Raw genomic sequence first — 13,931 nt, 5'->3', positions numbered from 1 at the left:
ACACTTTTGCCCAGCCTGGCCTTGGACCTTGATCTTCCTATCTCTGCCTGCCAAGTATCTGGTTTAGAGGGTGTGTAAGAAATGAGAGGCAAGGGACCGATAACGGGGTCAACTTTTGGGGGGGACAGACCTGCCAGGCTGTTCTAAGTGGGAATGGAGGCAGCAGCTGTCAACAGGTGTGAGTGAAATTTAAAATTCAGGGAGTGGACAGTCATGAGTCACATTATGTGGGCTGCCAGAATTGGGGGAGGAAGAAGAATGTAATGAGACTTGCAACTGAGTGGGGATTTGTGTATCACACTGGGGAAATGGTACAGCATGGGGAAATCGAAACTTAACAGATTTTTTTTAAATAGGCAGGAAGTACTTTATAATATCAGCAAGCTGATTTTGAGACTTTAGATGGTGTGCTACCCAATCTGACCCTGACATGTAGGTTTTTAATTTGCTTTTTTTCTTTATTTAGGGGGTGAAGGGCGGGTTTCTGGGGCTTGTACTCTGGGCCTGGGTATTGTCCCTGAGCTGCTTTTGCTCAAGGAGAGCATTCTACCACTTGAGCCACTGTGCCACTTCTAATTTTTTTGAGTGGTTTGTTGGAGATAAGCGCTCCATGGGGCTGGAAATGTGGCTATGTGGTAGTGCTTGCCTAGCATACGTGAAGCCCTGGGTTCAATTCCTCAGTACCACATAAACAGAAAAGGCCAGAAGTAGCACAGTGATATGAGTCTGATAGACTTTTCTGCTTGGGCTGGCTTTGAACCCCAATCCTCAGATCTCAGCCTCCTATGTTGCTAGGATTAGTGGTGTGAGCCACCAGTGCCTGGCTCCCAACTGGTACTTTAAGGAACTTTATTACTAGATCTTTATTACTACTCCATCTGTTTTTATCTCAAAGCAGCTGAAAAGGAAACCAAGTAAAACTCAGTGATGTTCATTGCTTACCACCAAATCTGTAAACTACGCTATTTCCGGAAAGGAAATGGGTGGGGCAAAGGCAGTTACTCTGACTCGTTTTCAGCTCCTGGCACCAAATTAAGAATCTTCTGGAACTGAACACAGCTCAAGGTAAGGGTGGGAGCACCATGTCCACGGCGTGGGGGTTGCATGGATGGCCCATTATTGGATGCAGCTGGGAACGTGCAGGCCCGAGGGTGGGAGGTTCAGGCTGAAGAAGGCCTTAATGAAGGGGCAGCCCAGGTGAAACAGGCATGAATCAAGACCTTCCTTCCTTCTCCCTTGTATAACTAATATATACTAATTTTATTTGTTTATTGTGCCTGTACTGGGGCTTGAACTCAGGGCCTGGGTGCTGACCCTTAGCTTCTTCCACTTCAGGCTAGCACTCTTAGCACTTGAACCACAGCTCCAACTTGTTTTTGGTGGTTAATTGGAGATAAGAGTCTCATGGACTTTCTTGCCTGGGCTGGCTTCCAACTGTGATCCTCAGATCTTAACCTCCTACATAGCTAGGAATATAGGCATGAGCCGCTGGTACTGGCCATGTATGCTAATTTTTTTAAAATCAGGCCTTCCATCCACCAGGAGTTGCCAGGCCAGGGCAAGGGTCAGCCACAGGGCGTCATGAGATTTGGGGGTGCTGAGAAAGAAGTGGGGAGGGAATGGCAGAGAAAGTGTTAAAAGCCTACTATTTTCTTCACACCCACCCCGGCCACCCAGTCCTCTGCCTTCCACATCCCCAGGACCCAAAGGTGCCTCGAGGTTCTGTGGGGGCCCTGTGGCAGAAGAGGCATGCAGGCAGCAGAGGAACGGGCTGACAACAAGAAGGAAGTGGCAGTGTCTTCTAAGGACCCAGAGAACCATGTTCAGCATACATGTGGGGACCCTGGGGTGCAGAGAAGAGATACTGAGGAGCCGCCCTCTGAGGGCAGACTGCTTTCCAAGATGACTGAGGAATGAGAAAGTGGGAGGCCGGGGTTGACACCATCCCACAGGCCACGGGGACCCTGACAGGAGTCTGCCTGGGTTGTAGCTTAAGGAGGGCATGAGCAGAGACGCACTCACAGGCAGCTAGGGACCTTGTAGGGACTGCAGAGCTCCTGTTCCAGCTTCCTAGCTGCCTCCCCTGTTGGAACTATCCAGAAACGGGAGTGGGGGGGGGGGGGGATACAGGGGAGGGACAGGTGAAGAGCAGCTTAGTGACCACCCCTGTGTACATCCGGGCAAGCAACTGACAAGAGCAATAGAAAGGGGTGTATGGGAGACTGGGCCCTTGGTAGGCAATCCCCTGTACCTCTTGAGGGGTTTCTAGCCAGCCCAGCCGCAGGCAGAGGCCACTCACGGAGGCCACATGGAGGGTGGGTTGGGGCAGCCCATGGTCTCGAGGCCATTCCTTTGTGCCCTCTGTCTAGGTGCTCCTACCAAGCACAGGAACAGCTAGGGGGCGGTAGGCAGGGCAAATGGGGCCCTGCCATGGGCTGGGCTTCATGGTCCCCAGGGAGTCAGGACAAGGGTGGAAGGTGACCTGGACTCTCCTCCCTACAGGACTGACCGCTCTACTGTCTCAAAGATGCTGGAAACGGAGTCTGCCGTTTCAATCTCCTTGGTGAGAACCAAAGGCCCCTACAGGCCTCCCATGGGCAGTGAGGGTAGGCACTCCGCTGCCTTCCCACGGGCAGATGCCCCAGGGCACCTGAGATGGGCTATCCCTGATCCGAGGGCCTGCAGCTGTCAGAGGACACAAGGCTCCCTGGGCCTCCACCCAGATGGGGGGCCCAGGCCTCTGGGAACCTTGCTGAGCAATCAATCAGCGGGAACAGGACCCAAGGAGCCACAAGGCCCCTCTGGGGCATGCCAGCTTGCCCACCTCCGGTCTGAGTATCAGCCTGGTGCAGGGTGGGGTCCCCCGGCCCTGTGGGAAGCGCACTCATCTAAGGCCAGAGGGGAGGGAGGGGCAGTTTGCGTCTGTTGGGAGCCCGTTCTTCCCTGGCAGCTGGGTGGGACAGAGCCATCTCCAGGGTCACTGTGATCGTCCCTGCTCCTGTGTCCCAAGGGACCTGAGCCTGTAGACCCCCTTCTTGGCCCCCAGCTGTGGGGATGGGCATGGAGCTAGGGAGGTCAGGGGCCCATCTTTCTACTAGTCACTGCTGGAGACAGTATCTGTGACGGCGACCTTTACCGGACCTGTGGTATGGTTAATTGGAGCTGTGGTGGCGGTGGCCATTGTTGCTGCTGTCACTTATTATTTCATAAATAAGGTAAGGACTGTCAGCTTTGCTCTCCATGGCAGACCTGGGATGGATCTGCAGCCAAGGTTCCCATGAGTAACAGGAGGGGTGGGAGTGTCGGTGGACTGCTCAGGGTAAGTGTGCAAGAAGGGGCGGGGTCCCTCTGGGGTGCTCAGCACCCTCCTCTTCCCTCAGCACCTTCCCCACCCCTACCCGCCTCAGTGGCTCAGCTGACCTGCCTCTCTTTTTCAGATAAAGATGAATGAGAATAAAATGAAATGATGGCTGCCTGTTCAGTGTGAAGCCCTGGATTCCAACTCCCGCCCAAAAAAATTGTTTAAAGATACAATTGTTATCCAGGCCCTGGTGTACTGTGACAGGAAGGCCGCTGACGACACACAGTACACATTCCAAATTTTGGGCGTGAACAATGTAAGAAGTTTCATTAAACACAATTAGATGTGCTTATTAGATGCCTGGCTTTTTTTTTTTTTTTCCCTAGAACTAGACTCTAACCTGAAGGATCCTGGGTCCTTCGGCACCTACCTCCAACCCTTACAGCCCTTGGTCCTGCTGTGCCTGGAAAAAAAGCCCCGGATTGCTAAGTAAGCAAAGTCCCTGAGGTTTCTCTTTCCTGCTTCCTCGGCAGGGAAGGGAGCAGTGGGAGCTTGTCTGGGCCCTCAGGGGAGACCAGGAAGTCCTTACTCTCCCTGCCGGGCACTCTGCCCAGGGCCAGACCAGTTCCTTGACTACAAGTAAACACAGAGCCACTGGCAGAGGGCCCTGGGGCCAGACCAGTTCCTTGACTACAAGTAAACATAGAGCCTAGACGGCAGAGTTCTGAGACAGGAAGAAACCACCTGAAACTCAGGACTTCCTGCTTCTTCCAGAGATCTTAAGCTAAGTGCCTAGAACAGCCTGGACTTGGTTCCTCACCTTAGAAGTGGGCCACTGTCCTTACGAGCTCTAGAGTCCTACCTGTGGCTAGATATGACTGACTCTGCCTTCTAGGGGTCCTTCTCTGGGAGCCCTCATCCCCTCCTCCACACCCTCCCAGGACAGCCGGCTTCCCTTCCCCAAAGCCTCCCCAGTCCCGTGGCTGCTAGCACCTGGGTCCCAGCAGAGAGGAGTACTAAGCAAGCACTCTGCCACTGAGCTCCCTCCCCAGCGCCAGTAGGCAATATTTTAAATAACTTTTATGTTTTTTCAGTCCTAACAATGGTTCTCTCATGTGAACCAGGCCATTCCAACTTTTCCTGTGCTACCTTGTTTTTAGAAAATTACTTATACATTCATAAGTATGACCTGTTCCCACATTTCTAAAGTTGCCAAGCCTGAGCGGCAGCAGGTCAGAAAAATCCAGACTCCACACTGCCGTCTCCAGGGTAAGGTGTTGGTGTCATATTCTACCTGCTGCATTTTGTCCACTAGGCTTTCTCAAAAGGACTAGGGCAGCCGGTGCCAGTGGCTCATGCCACCAGCTTTTGTGGCTTTCCTAAATTTTGTACGTAGATGTCTTAGCAGCTGAACAAACAATCAGTCAAATGTAGTCTTTCAATCCCATCACCCCTGACTGTTTGCCACAGACCAAAAGTGCAAGTAAGGGTTTCCTGTAGGCCTCCATGAACTGGGTAGCTTTGAGCAACTAAGTTTATTCTTTCACAGTTCTGGAAGAAAAAAGTACAAAATCAGGGTGTCAGCAGTGCTCACTTCCTCTGCAAGTTCTAGGGAAATGCCCTCCTCAGCTCTTCCAGCATCGCCTGTCTCCCTTCATGTCTCTGCCTCTGTACTCAGACTCCTCCACTGGCCTGTATGTCTGCCTCCATTTCCTGTTCCCTTTGTCTTAAAAAGATGCTCATCATTGGAGGGCTGGGGATGCCACTCAGGGTAGGGCTGGCTTTCAGATGTGCAATCTGCAGCACCAGAGAAAGACAGAAACAAGTCAGGCGCTGGTGGCTCAGGCCTGGAATCCTAACTACCCAGAAGGCTGAGAAGTGAGGATCAATGGTTCAAAGCCAGCTCAGGCAGGAAAGTCACTAAGGTTCTTATCTCCAACAACAACACAAAAAGACAGAAGTGGAGCTGTGACCCAAGTGGGAGAGTGCTAGTCCTGAGCACAAAAGCTCAAAGACAGCACTCAGGCCCACAGAGTTCAAGTCCCAGCACCAGCGAAGAAAAAAAAAAAAAAATGTGAAGGGGTAGCTTACCTAGAGTGGGGAAGGCCTTGCGTTGGATCCCCAACCAGCAAAAATTAAATCAAACGTGCCAGGGAGTCACACCTGTCATCCTAGCTACTCAGGAGGCTGAGGTCTGAGGATCGCAGCTGGGAAGCCAGCCTGAGCGGTACAGTTCGAGAGACTGGGATCTCCAATGAACCACCAGAAACACGGGTGTGGGTCAAAGTGGTAGCGCGCTAGCCCTGCGCAGAGGGGCTGAGCGGCAGAGCCCAGGGCCCCGGCCAGCCCCGCGTCCCACCAAAGGGAAATAAAGGAAGTTCGGAAGGTCCCTCGGGGCTGCTAGGGCGCGAAACCGGCTCGGGAGGGCTCGCGGTGGGCACAGCGCGGGGCAGCCCCTTCGCCCCGAGGGCGCCTCTCCCCGCGGCCCGGCCGGGCGCTCGGTGCCCGAGGCTCCCGGGGGCCTCAGCGGGCCTCGGCTACTCGGCCAGGAGCGCGGAGCTGGAGCAGCCGCTCCGGGCTGCGCCAGACGCACCCTGGTGCCCACGGCACCGGGCTGCTATAGAACTACAAGGGTCCGGTGGTCAAACGGCCGGGCCGGGGCGAAGGCGCGGGGGCCGGGCGGGCCGCCGGGGCCGAGGGCCGCCGCGGAGACCGGAAACCGGAATCCAGGCTGCGGGCCCCGCGGAGGAAACGCCCCTTTCCGACAACACCCAATCCGTTACCGCCACGCCCCCTCGATCCCGCCCCGCGCGCCGATTGGTCGGTCCGTCAGCCCGCTGCCGCGAGGGGAAGACCCGGAGAAGCGGAGTCCTGCGAGGAATGGGCTCCGGAGCCCTGCCGCGCATGCTCGCGCCTTGACCCCAGATTGAGGTGACGGCCGGAGCCGAGGTGGGGGGGGGCCCTGAGCATTGAGGCGGAGGGAACCCGCCGCGGCTCCGTCGCCGGAGAGGGAGGGCCCGCTGCCGTCGGTGAGGACGGGCCCCAGCGGGCGGGGAGGGCCCGCGATGGACGACCCCCCCCCGCCCAGCTCTGCGGGGTCCGGGGGGCTGGGGAGGGTGCCCTCTGCCCCGGCGTGCCGGGATCTGCCTCCTCGGCTCGCCTCCTCCAGGACCAGACCCCGGGCCTGACGCCCCCCACCCCATCCGAGAGCCCCCTGCCTTCCCGCCCCGGGCAGGGTGCGCCGCCCCCACCTGGTCCTGTCCCATCTCGGCCCCGGAGGCTGGGAGTCGGAGGTTTGAGGGCTGGAGGCTGGGGAGACGATCGAAGGCCCGGAGCGGCCTCGGGGAGCCGGGGGGCCGTCTGCGTGCAGCCTGGACGGCCCCCCACGGCAGTCCTGTCGGGAAGATTCTGGGCCCTGGTGCTGAGGGAGAAATAATCACCTGATGAAAACTCCGGGTCCACGCCTCAGTAGCCCACACCTGTAGAATACAGCCCAGGACCTTCGGGTATCCCCCAAGCGCACCGTCTTTTCTTCCACTGTCCTGGGCACTACGTGTCGCATCATCCCTTCAGAAGCCCCGTGATGCGTGTCCTTCGTGGACGCTTTCCACAGATTGCCGGGAGCAGCTGGGGCTAGCCCACTTGGCAAGCAAAAAGACAAAACAAAACGTTCACAACCCTTCACATCTCGCTTATTAACAACCTCTGCTCCCTTCATCACTAATCCCAGAACACATGAAATCAGCCCAGAAATGGTAAGGGATTTGTCTTCCTATGAAGATAATTCTGATGACCTGAAGAAGGAGCCAGGCAAGGTTCCAGCTCCTGGTGAGGTTAGTTAGACCTTGTATTATTTTCCTGTGACTGCCATGAACAGATTGCTACAAATTTAAGTGGTTTAGAACAGAACCACAGTTATAAGGTGGGAGAAGCTAGATGTCTGTTGTGGGTGTCACTGGAGAAATGGAAGCGTAAAGCCACCAGGCTCACACCTTGCAATGTGAGCTACTCAGGAGGCTGAAATCTGAAATCTGAGGTTCCAAGCCATCCTGGACAGGAAAGTCTGTGAGATTCTTATCTCCAATTAACCAGCAAAAAGCTAAAAGTGAGCTGGGTGCCAGTGGCTCACTTCTGTAATTTTAGCTACTCAGGAGGCTGACATCTGAGGATTGAAGTTCAAAGCCAGCCTGGACAGGAAAGGCTGTGAGACTTATCTCCAGTGAAAAACAGAACACTGTGACTCAAATGATAGAGTGCTAGCCTTGAGTGAAAAACCTCAGGGTTCAAGCTCCATGACTGACCAAAAAACAAAGAAAAGTGAAAGTGGAGGTCTGATTCAAGTGGTAGAGTGCCAGCCTTGAGTAGAAAAGTCAAGCAAAAATGAAAGGCTCGGGCTGGGAAGGTAGCTTAGTGGTAGAGTGCTTACCTTGCATGCATGAGGCCCTGGGTTCAATTCCTCAGCACCACATAAGCAGAAAAAGCCAGAAGTGGTGCTGTGTCTTAAGTGGTAGAGCGCTAGTCTTGAGCTGAAAAGCTGAAGGACAGCACCCAGGCCCAGAGTTCAGGTCCCACAACTGGCAAAAAAAAAAGAATGAGAGGGTCTTAGTTCAATCCTCAGTGCCAACACACACACACACACACACACACACACACACACACACACACACACACACACACACACACACTGGAGAGATGAGTGGGGCTGCATCCCTTGGCTTGTGGTCCTTCTCCATGTTCAAAGTCACATCTCACTGGACCTTGCCTCCATTATCATGTGTCTCTCCCAGTCTTCTGCCTCCCTCTTCCACTTAGAAGCTGCCCAGTGATTAAGCCTGAGGATAATCCAGAGTGAACTCCTGGTGAGCAACTCTAATTCCATCTGCATCCTTCCTTCTGCATCTCCTCAAATAAGGTGAAACTGTCAGGAATTAGGACCTGGACGTGGTTAGGGACGTCCCTCTGTCTCCCACAGACCTGACAGTGTGGGAATAATACCCCTGGGTCCTGCCTGTGGTTTGATGCTGGGCTTGATCTACCCTGAACTCTGTGGGAAAAAGTCCAGAGCTGAGTGGCCCTTGTCATCACATGCCGGCCACGTGAGGCTCGGCATCCACGTGCCTTGTTGCTTGTGGTGCTGCTCTTGATCACCGGCTGAGGAGCTGTCTCCCCGGTGCATTTGCTATTTTTAATTTATTTTTACGGTTCCCTCTTCTTGGAACGGAGTCGCTGAAGCCTACTGACAATCCAGAGAGAGGACGTAGCGCCACCTCCTGGAAGAGGGTGTTTGTATTCAGTTCTTTAGATCAGTGTGGTTTGGGGATTATTTTATTTTTTGGGGGGTAAGGGGTTTGTAATCCTGATCACCTACTTGGAAGGTCTGACCTTGATGTCACAGGATCTTGTTCCGGACTCAGGGTGCTTTTGTGCAGGACTTGGAGGAGAGCCAGAGGGGCCGACTCACGCTCTGCCTCCCACCCTCTCACCATTCCACCCAGGTCTCCAGGTCACTCCTTTATCTCTATCTGCTTGTGTTGTGTCTGTTTTTTAATGCCAGAATGGTGTGTGTGTGTGTGTGCACGCGCGCGCGCACGCATGCTAGGGCTTAAACTCAAGTCCTGGTTTGTCCTTTAGGATTTTGATTCAAGGCTGACAACCTACTACTTGAGCCACAGCTACACTTCCAGCTTTTTTTTGACAGCCAATTGGAGATAATATCTCAGATTTTTCTGCCCCAGCTGCCTTCCACCATGATCCTCAGATTTCACCCTCCTGAGTAGGTAGGATTTACAGGCATGAGCCACTAGCACCCACCTTCATTTTCTCTTGTGGTATTATCTCGTATCTGAACAGAGACTCTTTTTTCCCTCTGAGTAATGGACTAATGAAAAAAATTGCCTTGTGAGTAATTATAGAGTGATTGGTTGATTGATTTTATTGGTGGTACTGGAATTTGGACTCAGGGCTTTGCCATTGCTAGACGAGTAAGTCTACTACATCTTGAACCAAGCCACCAGCCCTTTTTGCTTTAGTGATTTTTGTCCTTTTTTATCCAAGCTAGCCTGGAATTATGATTCTCTCCATATAACTAGAATTGCAAAATGTACACCACTAGCCTTTTTTTTTTTTTTTTTTTTTGCCTGTTCTGGGTTTGAACTCAGGGCCTGGGCGCTGTCCCTAAGCCTCTCTATACTCAAGGTTAGCGCTCTACCACTTGAGCCACAGCACCACTTCAGGCCTTCTCTGCTTATGTGATACTGAGGAATCAAACCCAGGGCTTCATGCATGCTAGGCAAGCACTCTACCACTGAGCCACCTTCCCAGCCCTAGCCTTTTTAAGTGTTAAATATTTTCCTGTTGTAAAGGTTAATTCATGCAAAAAAAAAAAAAAAGATGAGGTCATGAACATTACAATTTGAGAACAGAGATTTGTGGAAAGTGAAATCACTCCATCCACTAGATCCTCCCTAGATCTACCTGCTGAAGCCTGAGGAATAAGGATTTCCTTCACTCACTGGCTTGCCTCCTCCCCTAGGACAGAGCCTGGGAACCCCAGTAACCTGGCCAGCAGGGAGGAAGAAGAGGAGGAGGAGAAGGTGGATCATGTCTGCTGGGGGTCTGGCGCTGCCGGAGAGCCCAGGCACGGCCGGGCTCAGCATGCCCCTGCCTGAACCCAGTGAGCCAGATGTGAAGGCTGACCTGGAGCCCTCGGAGCCTGGCAAAGCTGTGCTCCCCGCTGCCCCCAGGAAGCCCAGGAAGTTCTCCAAGCTGGTCCTGCTGACAGCCTCCAAAGACAGTGCCAAAGTGGCCGGGGCCAAGCGCAAAGGTGTGCACTGCATCATGGCCCTGGGCGCGCCAGGCCCTGCCACGCTGGCCAAGGCCCTCCTCAAGACCCACCCAGAGGCTCAGCGGGCCATTGAGGCAGCTCCCCCCGATCCCCAACAGAAGCGCAGCAAGCTGGGCCTGGGTGAGTTTCAGAGAACCCCACACACACACCAAGATGGCCTCTGGTCCCTTGTCAAAGCTGCCCACACAGCGGATTGACGTCTGTCCCAAGCGTCTCTGTTGCTCATTCTGGCCTCTTGGCCCTCGACCCTGACTCCTCTGAGTACATGTGGGAGGTGGTGGCCCTGGGGTGGTGGGTGCTGGCTGTGCATCCCTTCAGAGCTGGAGATCCTGACTCTGCCCCTGCCATTGCTTCCAGGTGGCCATGCCCCCCCAGGCCCCTCCCCTGCAGCCTGCACACCTCACACCCCTACTCTGTCTCAGGCATGTCTGTGGGTGGAGCTGGGGGCCTGGCCTTGTGTACCTTCCACATATTCTAGAAGCCATGCATGGCCAGTGTAGAAAGCGCCTTCGTTTCTGCAGTTAGCTGCTTTGTCTCCACTTCCGGAATGGTATTGGGCACTGGGACTCAGAGAAGCCAGAGACTGGGTGGCCTTGTGCTGGCTTTTCCGAGGCTTTTCCAAACTCCAGTGAAGTCTGCCAGGACCTGAAAAGACAGGGTTTCCTCACTGTGTAGGGGAGCCCCTTGGGCTCAGCTGGGTGTTCATCTGACAGCCAGGCACAGAGCCCCTAGATATCCCGAACCACGGCCTGGAACTCTCAGGGACCAAAGGACTCTCTCTGTCTCCATGTCCTGCTGGGGGCTCCCACACCCATGGGAGTCCTGTTGGGCAGTCAGAGGGGACCTGACCTGAGGCATATCCTGCCTGCCAGTTCTCTGAGTGCTTCCATGTGACTGACCCTTGAGATTCAGCAGCCCAGGGGTGGAGGGTGGAGTCCCCAGGACCTGTGGGGTTGAAGAGGAGCCCATGTGGGAGTGGGAGGTTGGCCAGGAGCTGATGCCACAGAGAGGAGGGGATTAGGGTCTGGCTGGGGACTGGTTCTCCCCACTGGTTTTTTTTTTTTTTGGGGGGGGGTCCAGTTGTGTGGCCTGAACTCTGGGCCTGGGCACTGTCCCTCAGCTCTTCAGCTCAAGGCAAGCGCTCTACCACTGAGCCTCCTTCCCAGCCCCTCCCCACCATTATGGGTAGGACACGGCTGTCTCTGGGGTCCCTCTGTAGCCAGGCTTCTGCAGGGAACATGCAGAGGGAGGGCCACCCCTGGCCACAGGGCCAGCCGCCAGGCTTAGTAGTAGGCAGAGCAGCAGCTTCCCAAACATTTTGGAATTAACTCAACAGCCTTTGTTGCCCTTGGATTGAGGCCCTTCGGGTCCCTAGAGTGGCGATTATTTCTCTAAGTCAATCATCAGAGGCTCTGGCCTGGGAATGTACTCCACCCCACCCAGCCTGGAGGAGTGCTTATAGTCAGGCCAGGTAGGGGACTCCCAGCACAGGCTGGGTCCTGGGATGTCCAGAACCAGCCCTTCTCAGCCCTGGTCCTGTACCACCAGCCTGACCCACCTGCCTCCCCTCCAGATGCTGACACCAAAGAACACAGTGGATTGGCTGCAGTGGCTCCCATCCTGCTCCCGGAAAAGGCTGCTGGGCACCTGGCCCCGTCCACTGCGTCCCTGTAACCTTGCCAATGGTGGAGCCGTGGATCCTTGGAGGACCATTACTGGGGGAGGGGAAGGAGGAGAGGAGCTGTCCACAGGGCTCTTAGAAGCCCATGGGGAGTGGAGCGGAGGTTTGTTTTCAAAAAGATCAAGCGTGTTACTTTTTGTAAGAAAAGACATATTCAAAGGGAGAAAATAAGGAGCCCTGTTAGAGTATTTTAGATTGCCAGAAAACCGCACAGACATCCAGGCATAAAGAGCAAAGAAAAGGCTTATTCCAGTAAAGGGACTGGCAAGACCCCTTCCCACAAGAGAGGAGTGAGAAGAGGCACCGGCTATTTCTGAGGTGATCTATATAACCTTCTGAGGCTAGGAAGGGCTAGAAGAGGCCAGAAGGCAGAGACCCTGGTGTGGATGTGAGGGCCAAGGGCTTCATCATGGTGGACTAGGATTTAGGATTGGGGTCCAAATAGTAGATAAGGGTTGCTGCAACTGCCCAGACCTGAAGGTCACTCGAAGGAGCTCTTGCTGCCTTTGAGGGTGGTGGCTGCCCCAGAAGAGTGCCAGCTCAAGGTAAAGGGTTTGGAGGCTGATTATTTACCGCCTTTACTACATGGACCTAGTGTTGTCTAGGAAGGGAGCATGCCAAGCCGTAGAGAGGGGAAGGAACATGCTAAGCTATGGGAAGGGAGCTCATTGGGCTAACCAGCCCTGTGCGATTTCCCATTGCAGATGGGTTTTTAACATTCCAGGATTCTGGGTTCTTGGGACCTGGCTCCAATCCCACCAGCCTAGAGCTGTCCTCCCTCTACCAGTCTTCACGTGCCTCCCGCCTCTCCAGAGTAACCAGAGCAGGTGAACCATCCTCTATGGCTTCTAACCCCAGGCTTTGCCCCTCTAGACCCCTCTGGCCTGGAAAATGAGCCACTGAAGATAACTAGGTGGGTGGCTCCGAGGTTTCCTCTTCCTATTGCCCTTAGAATGGGGCCAGTGGGAGCTCATGGCCCAGGCCCTGGATAGCCAGGCCATTCCCTCCAGGGGCCTGTCCCTGAGAGGCCTCCGACTCCCACCTGCTGGGGCCTCCCACGATCAGAAGGTTACTTCCCTGCCTAGCCCGCACCTCGCTTCTTCTGGGCGAGGTGGCACTGAGCCTTTCCCCTAGCCTACTGGCTGCCACCAGACTGGGTTAAACATGAAGGAAGCAGTTCCCTTCCTCCAGCCCTCCACCAGGGCTCCTCCACAAAGCTCCTGGCCTTTGGTTTCCTTATTCTTTGAAAATCACCTCTGAGTACAAAGAAGCCTTCAGGTTTTGTTGTTGTTTTTTTTTCAGTGTAGGATGTAGAAGCTGTTTATTGTTAAATAGGATGTTTTCAAAACCAACTAGCATCTGCATTTTGCTATATTTCTTTTACATGGAAACTTCTTGCCTGGAAACTTCTGCTAGTTCAATGTTTAAATAGAATCCACTGATTTATCCTTTGCTGAGTGTCCTTGGGTGTGTGTGTGTGTGTGACCAGAGCGATATGGGGGATGGCAAGCACATCTGGGCTTGGAGAATGGCCAGTACTAGTGAGCAAAGCTAATATCCTGAACACACCTGTAATCCTAGCCACTCAGGAGGCTGAGATCTGAGGATTGAGGTTCAAAGCCAGCTTGAGCAGGAAAGTCTATGAACCTATAGCTCCAATTAACCAGCAAAAATGCCAGACTGATGGTATGGCTGATTTGGTAGAACATCAGCCAAGAGCAAGCAAGCAAGCCAAGCAAGATCACAAGGCTCTGAGTCTAAGACCTAGAAAGGGGGTGGCTTACATTTATAATCTGAGCTTTGCAAGAGGCTGAAATCTGAGCACTGTGGTCAGAAGCTAGCACAGAGATGAAAGTCTGAGACACTTATCTCCAATTAAACACCAAAAAGCCAGAAATAGACATGTGATTCATATGGTAAAAGGCAAGCCTTGAACAAGAAAGCCAAGAGACAGTGCCCGAACCCTCAGTTCAAGTCCCAATACCAACACACACACACACAGAGTGCACAGCATAGCACAAGCAAAATAGGGGGGGGGAGGGGAATGAGTCAGGTGTAGTGGTTTGCTTCTGTAATCCCAGCATTTCAGAGGTACAGATAGGAAG

At 53.9% G+C, this 13,931-nt stretch overlaps 1 protein-coding gene and 1 long non-coding RNA gene across 8 annotated transcripts; both read left to right on the top strand.

Moving 5' to 3' along the window:
* The first annotated feature begins 411 nt into the window (after positions 1–411).
* LOC122123907 lies at positions 412–3,658 on the top strand. Of its 4 annotated transcripts, none has more exons than XR_006150457.1 (5): positions 412–432; positions 1,019–1,065; positions 2,503–2,563; positions 3,099–3,215; positions 3,438–3,658. It is a non-coding gene; the product is annotated as an uncharacterized LOC122123907 (long non-coding RNA). The 4 variants fall into 4 exon arrangements; XR_006150458.1 differs by having other exon boundaries at positions 418–432; positions 896–1,065; XR_006150460.1 differs by lacking the exons at positions 412–432; positions 1,019–1,065 and adding an exon at positions 1,689–1,709.
* A 2,490-nt stretch (positions 3,659–6,148) lies between these two features.
* Flywch2 (FLYWCH family member 2) lies at positions 6,149–13,278 on the top strand. 4 transcript variants are annotated; one of them, XM_042698475.1, is made up of 4 exons: positions 6,149–6,330; positions 8,089–8,160; positions 9,834–10,265; positions 11,719–13,278. In XM_042698475.1, exons 3-4 carry the CDS (start codon positions 9,902–9,904, stop codon positions 11,817–11,819), a joined length of 465 nt encoding a protein of 154 aa, XP_042554409.1. In that variant the 5' UTR covers positions 6,149–6,330; positions 8,089–8,160; positions 9,834–9,901; the 3' UTR covers positions 11,820–13,278. The 4 variants fall into 4 exon arrangements, with proteins under 4 accessions (XP_042554409.1, XP_042554410.1, XP_042554408.1 ...); XM_042698476.1 differs by lacking the exon at positions 8,089–8,160 and adding an exon at positions 7,032–7,134; XM_042698474.1 differs by lacking the exon at positions 8,089–8,160.
* Positions 13,279–13,931: the final 653 nt, after the last annotated feature.

The sequence above is a fragment of the Dipodomys spectabilis genome, unplaced genomic scaffold (assembly GCF_019054845.1).
Source record: "Dipodomys spectabilis isolate Male_0828 unplaced genomic scaffold, ASM1905484v1 ptg000231l, whole genome shotgun sequence".
NCBI classification, from domain to species: domain Eukaryota; kingdom Metazoa; phylum Chordata; class Mammalia; order Rodentia; family Heteromyidae; genus Dipodomys; species Dipodomys spectabilis.
The sequence above is the reverse complement of the archived record's forward strand: the minus strand, read 5'-3'. Positions and strand labels throughout refer to the sequence as shown.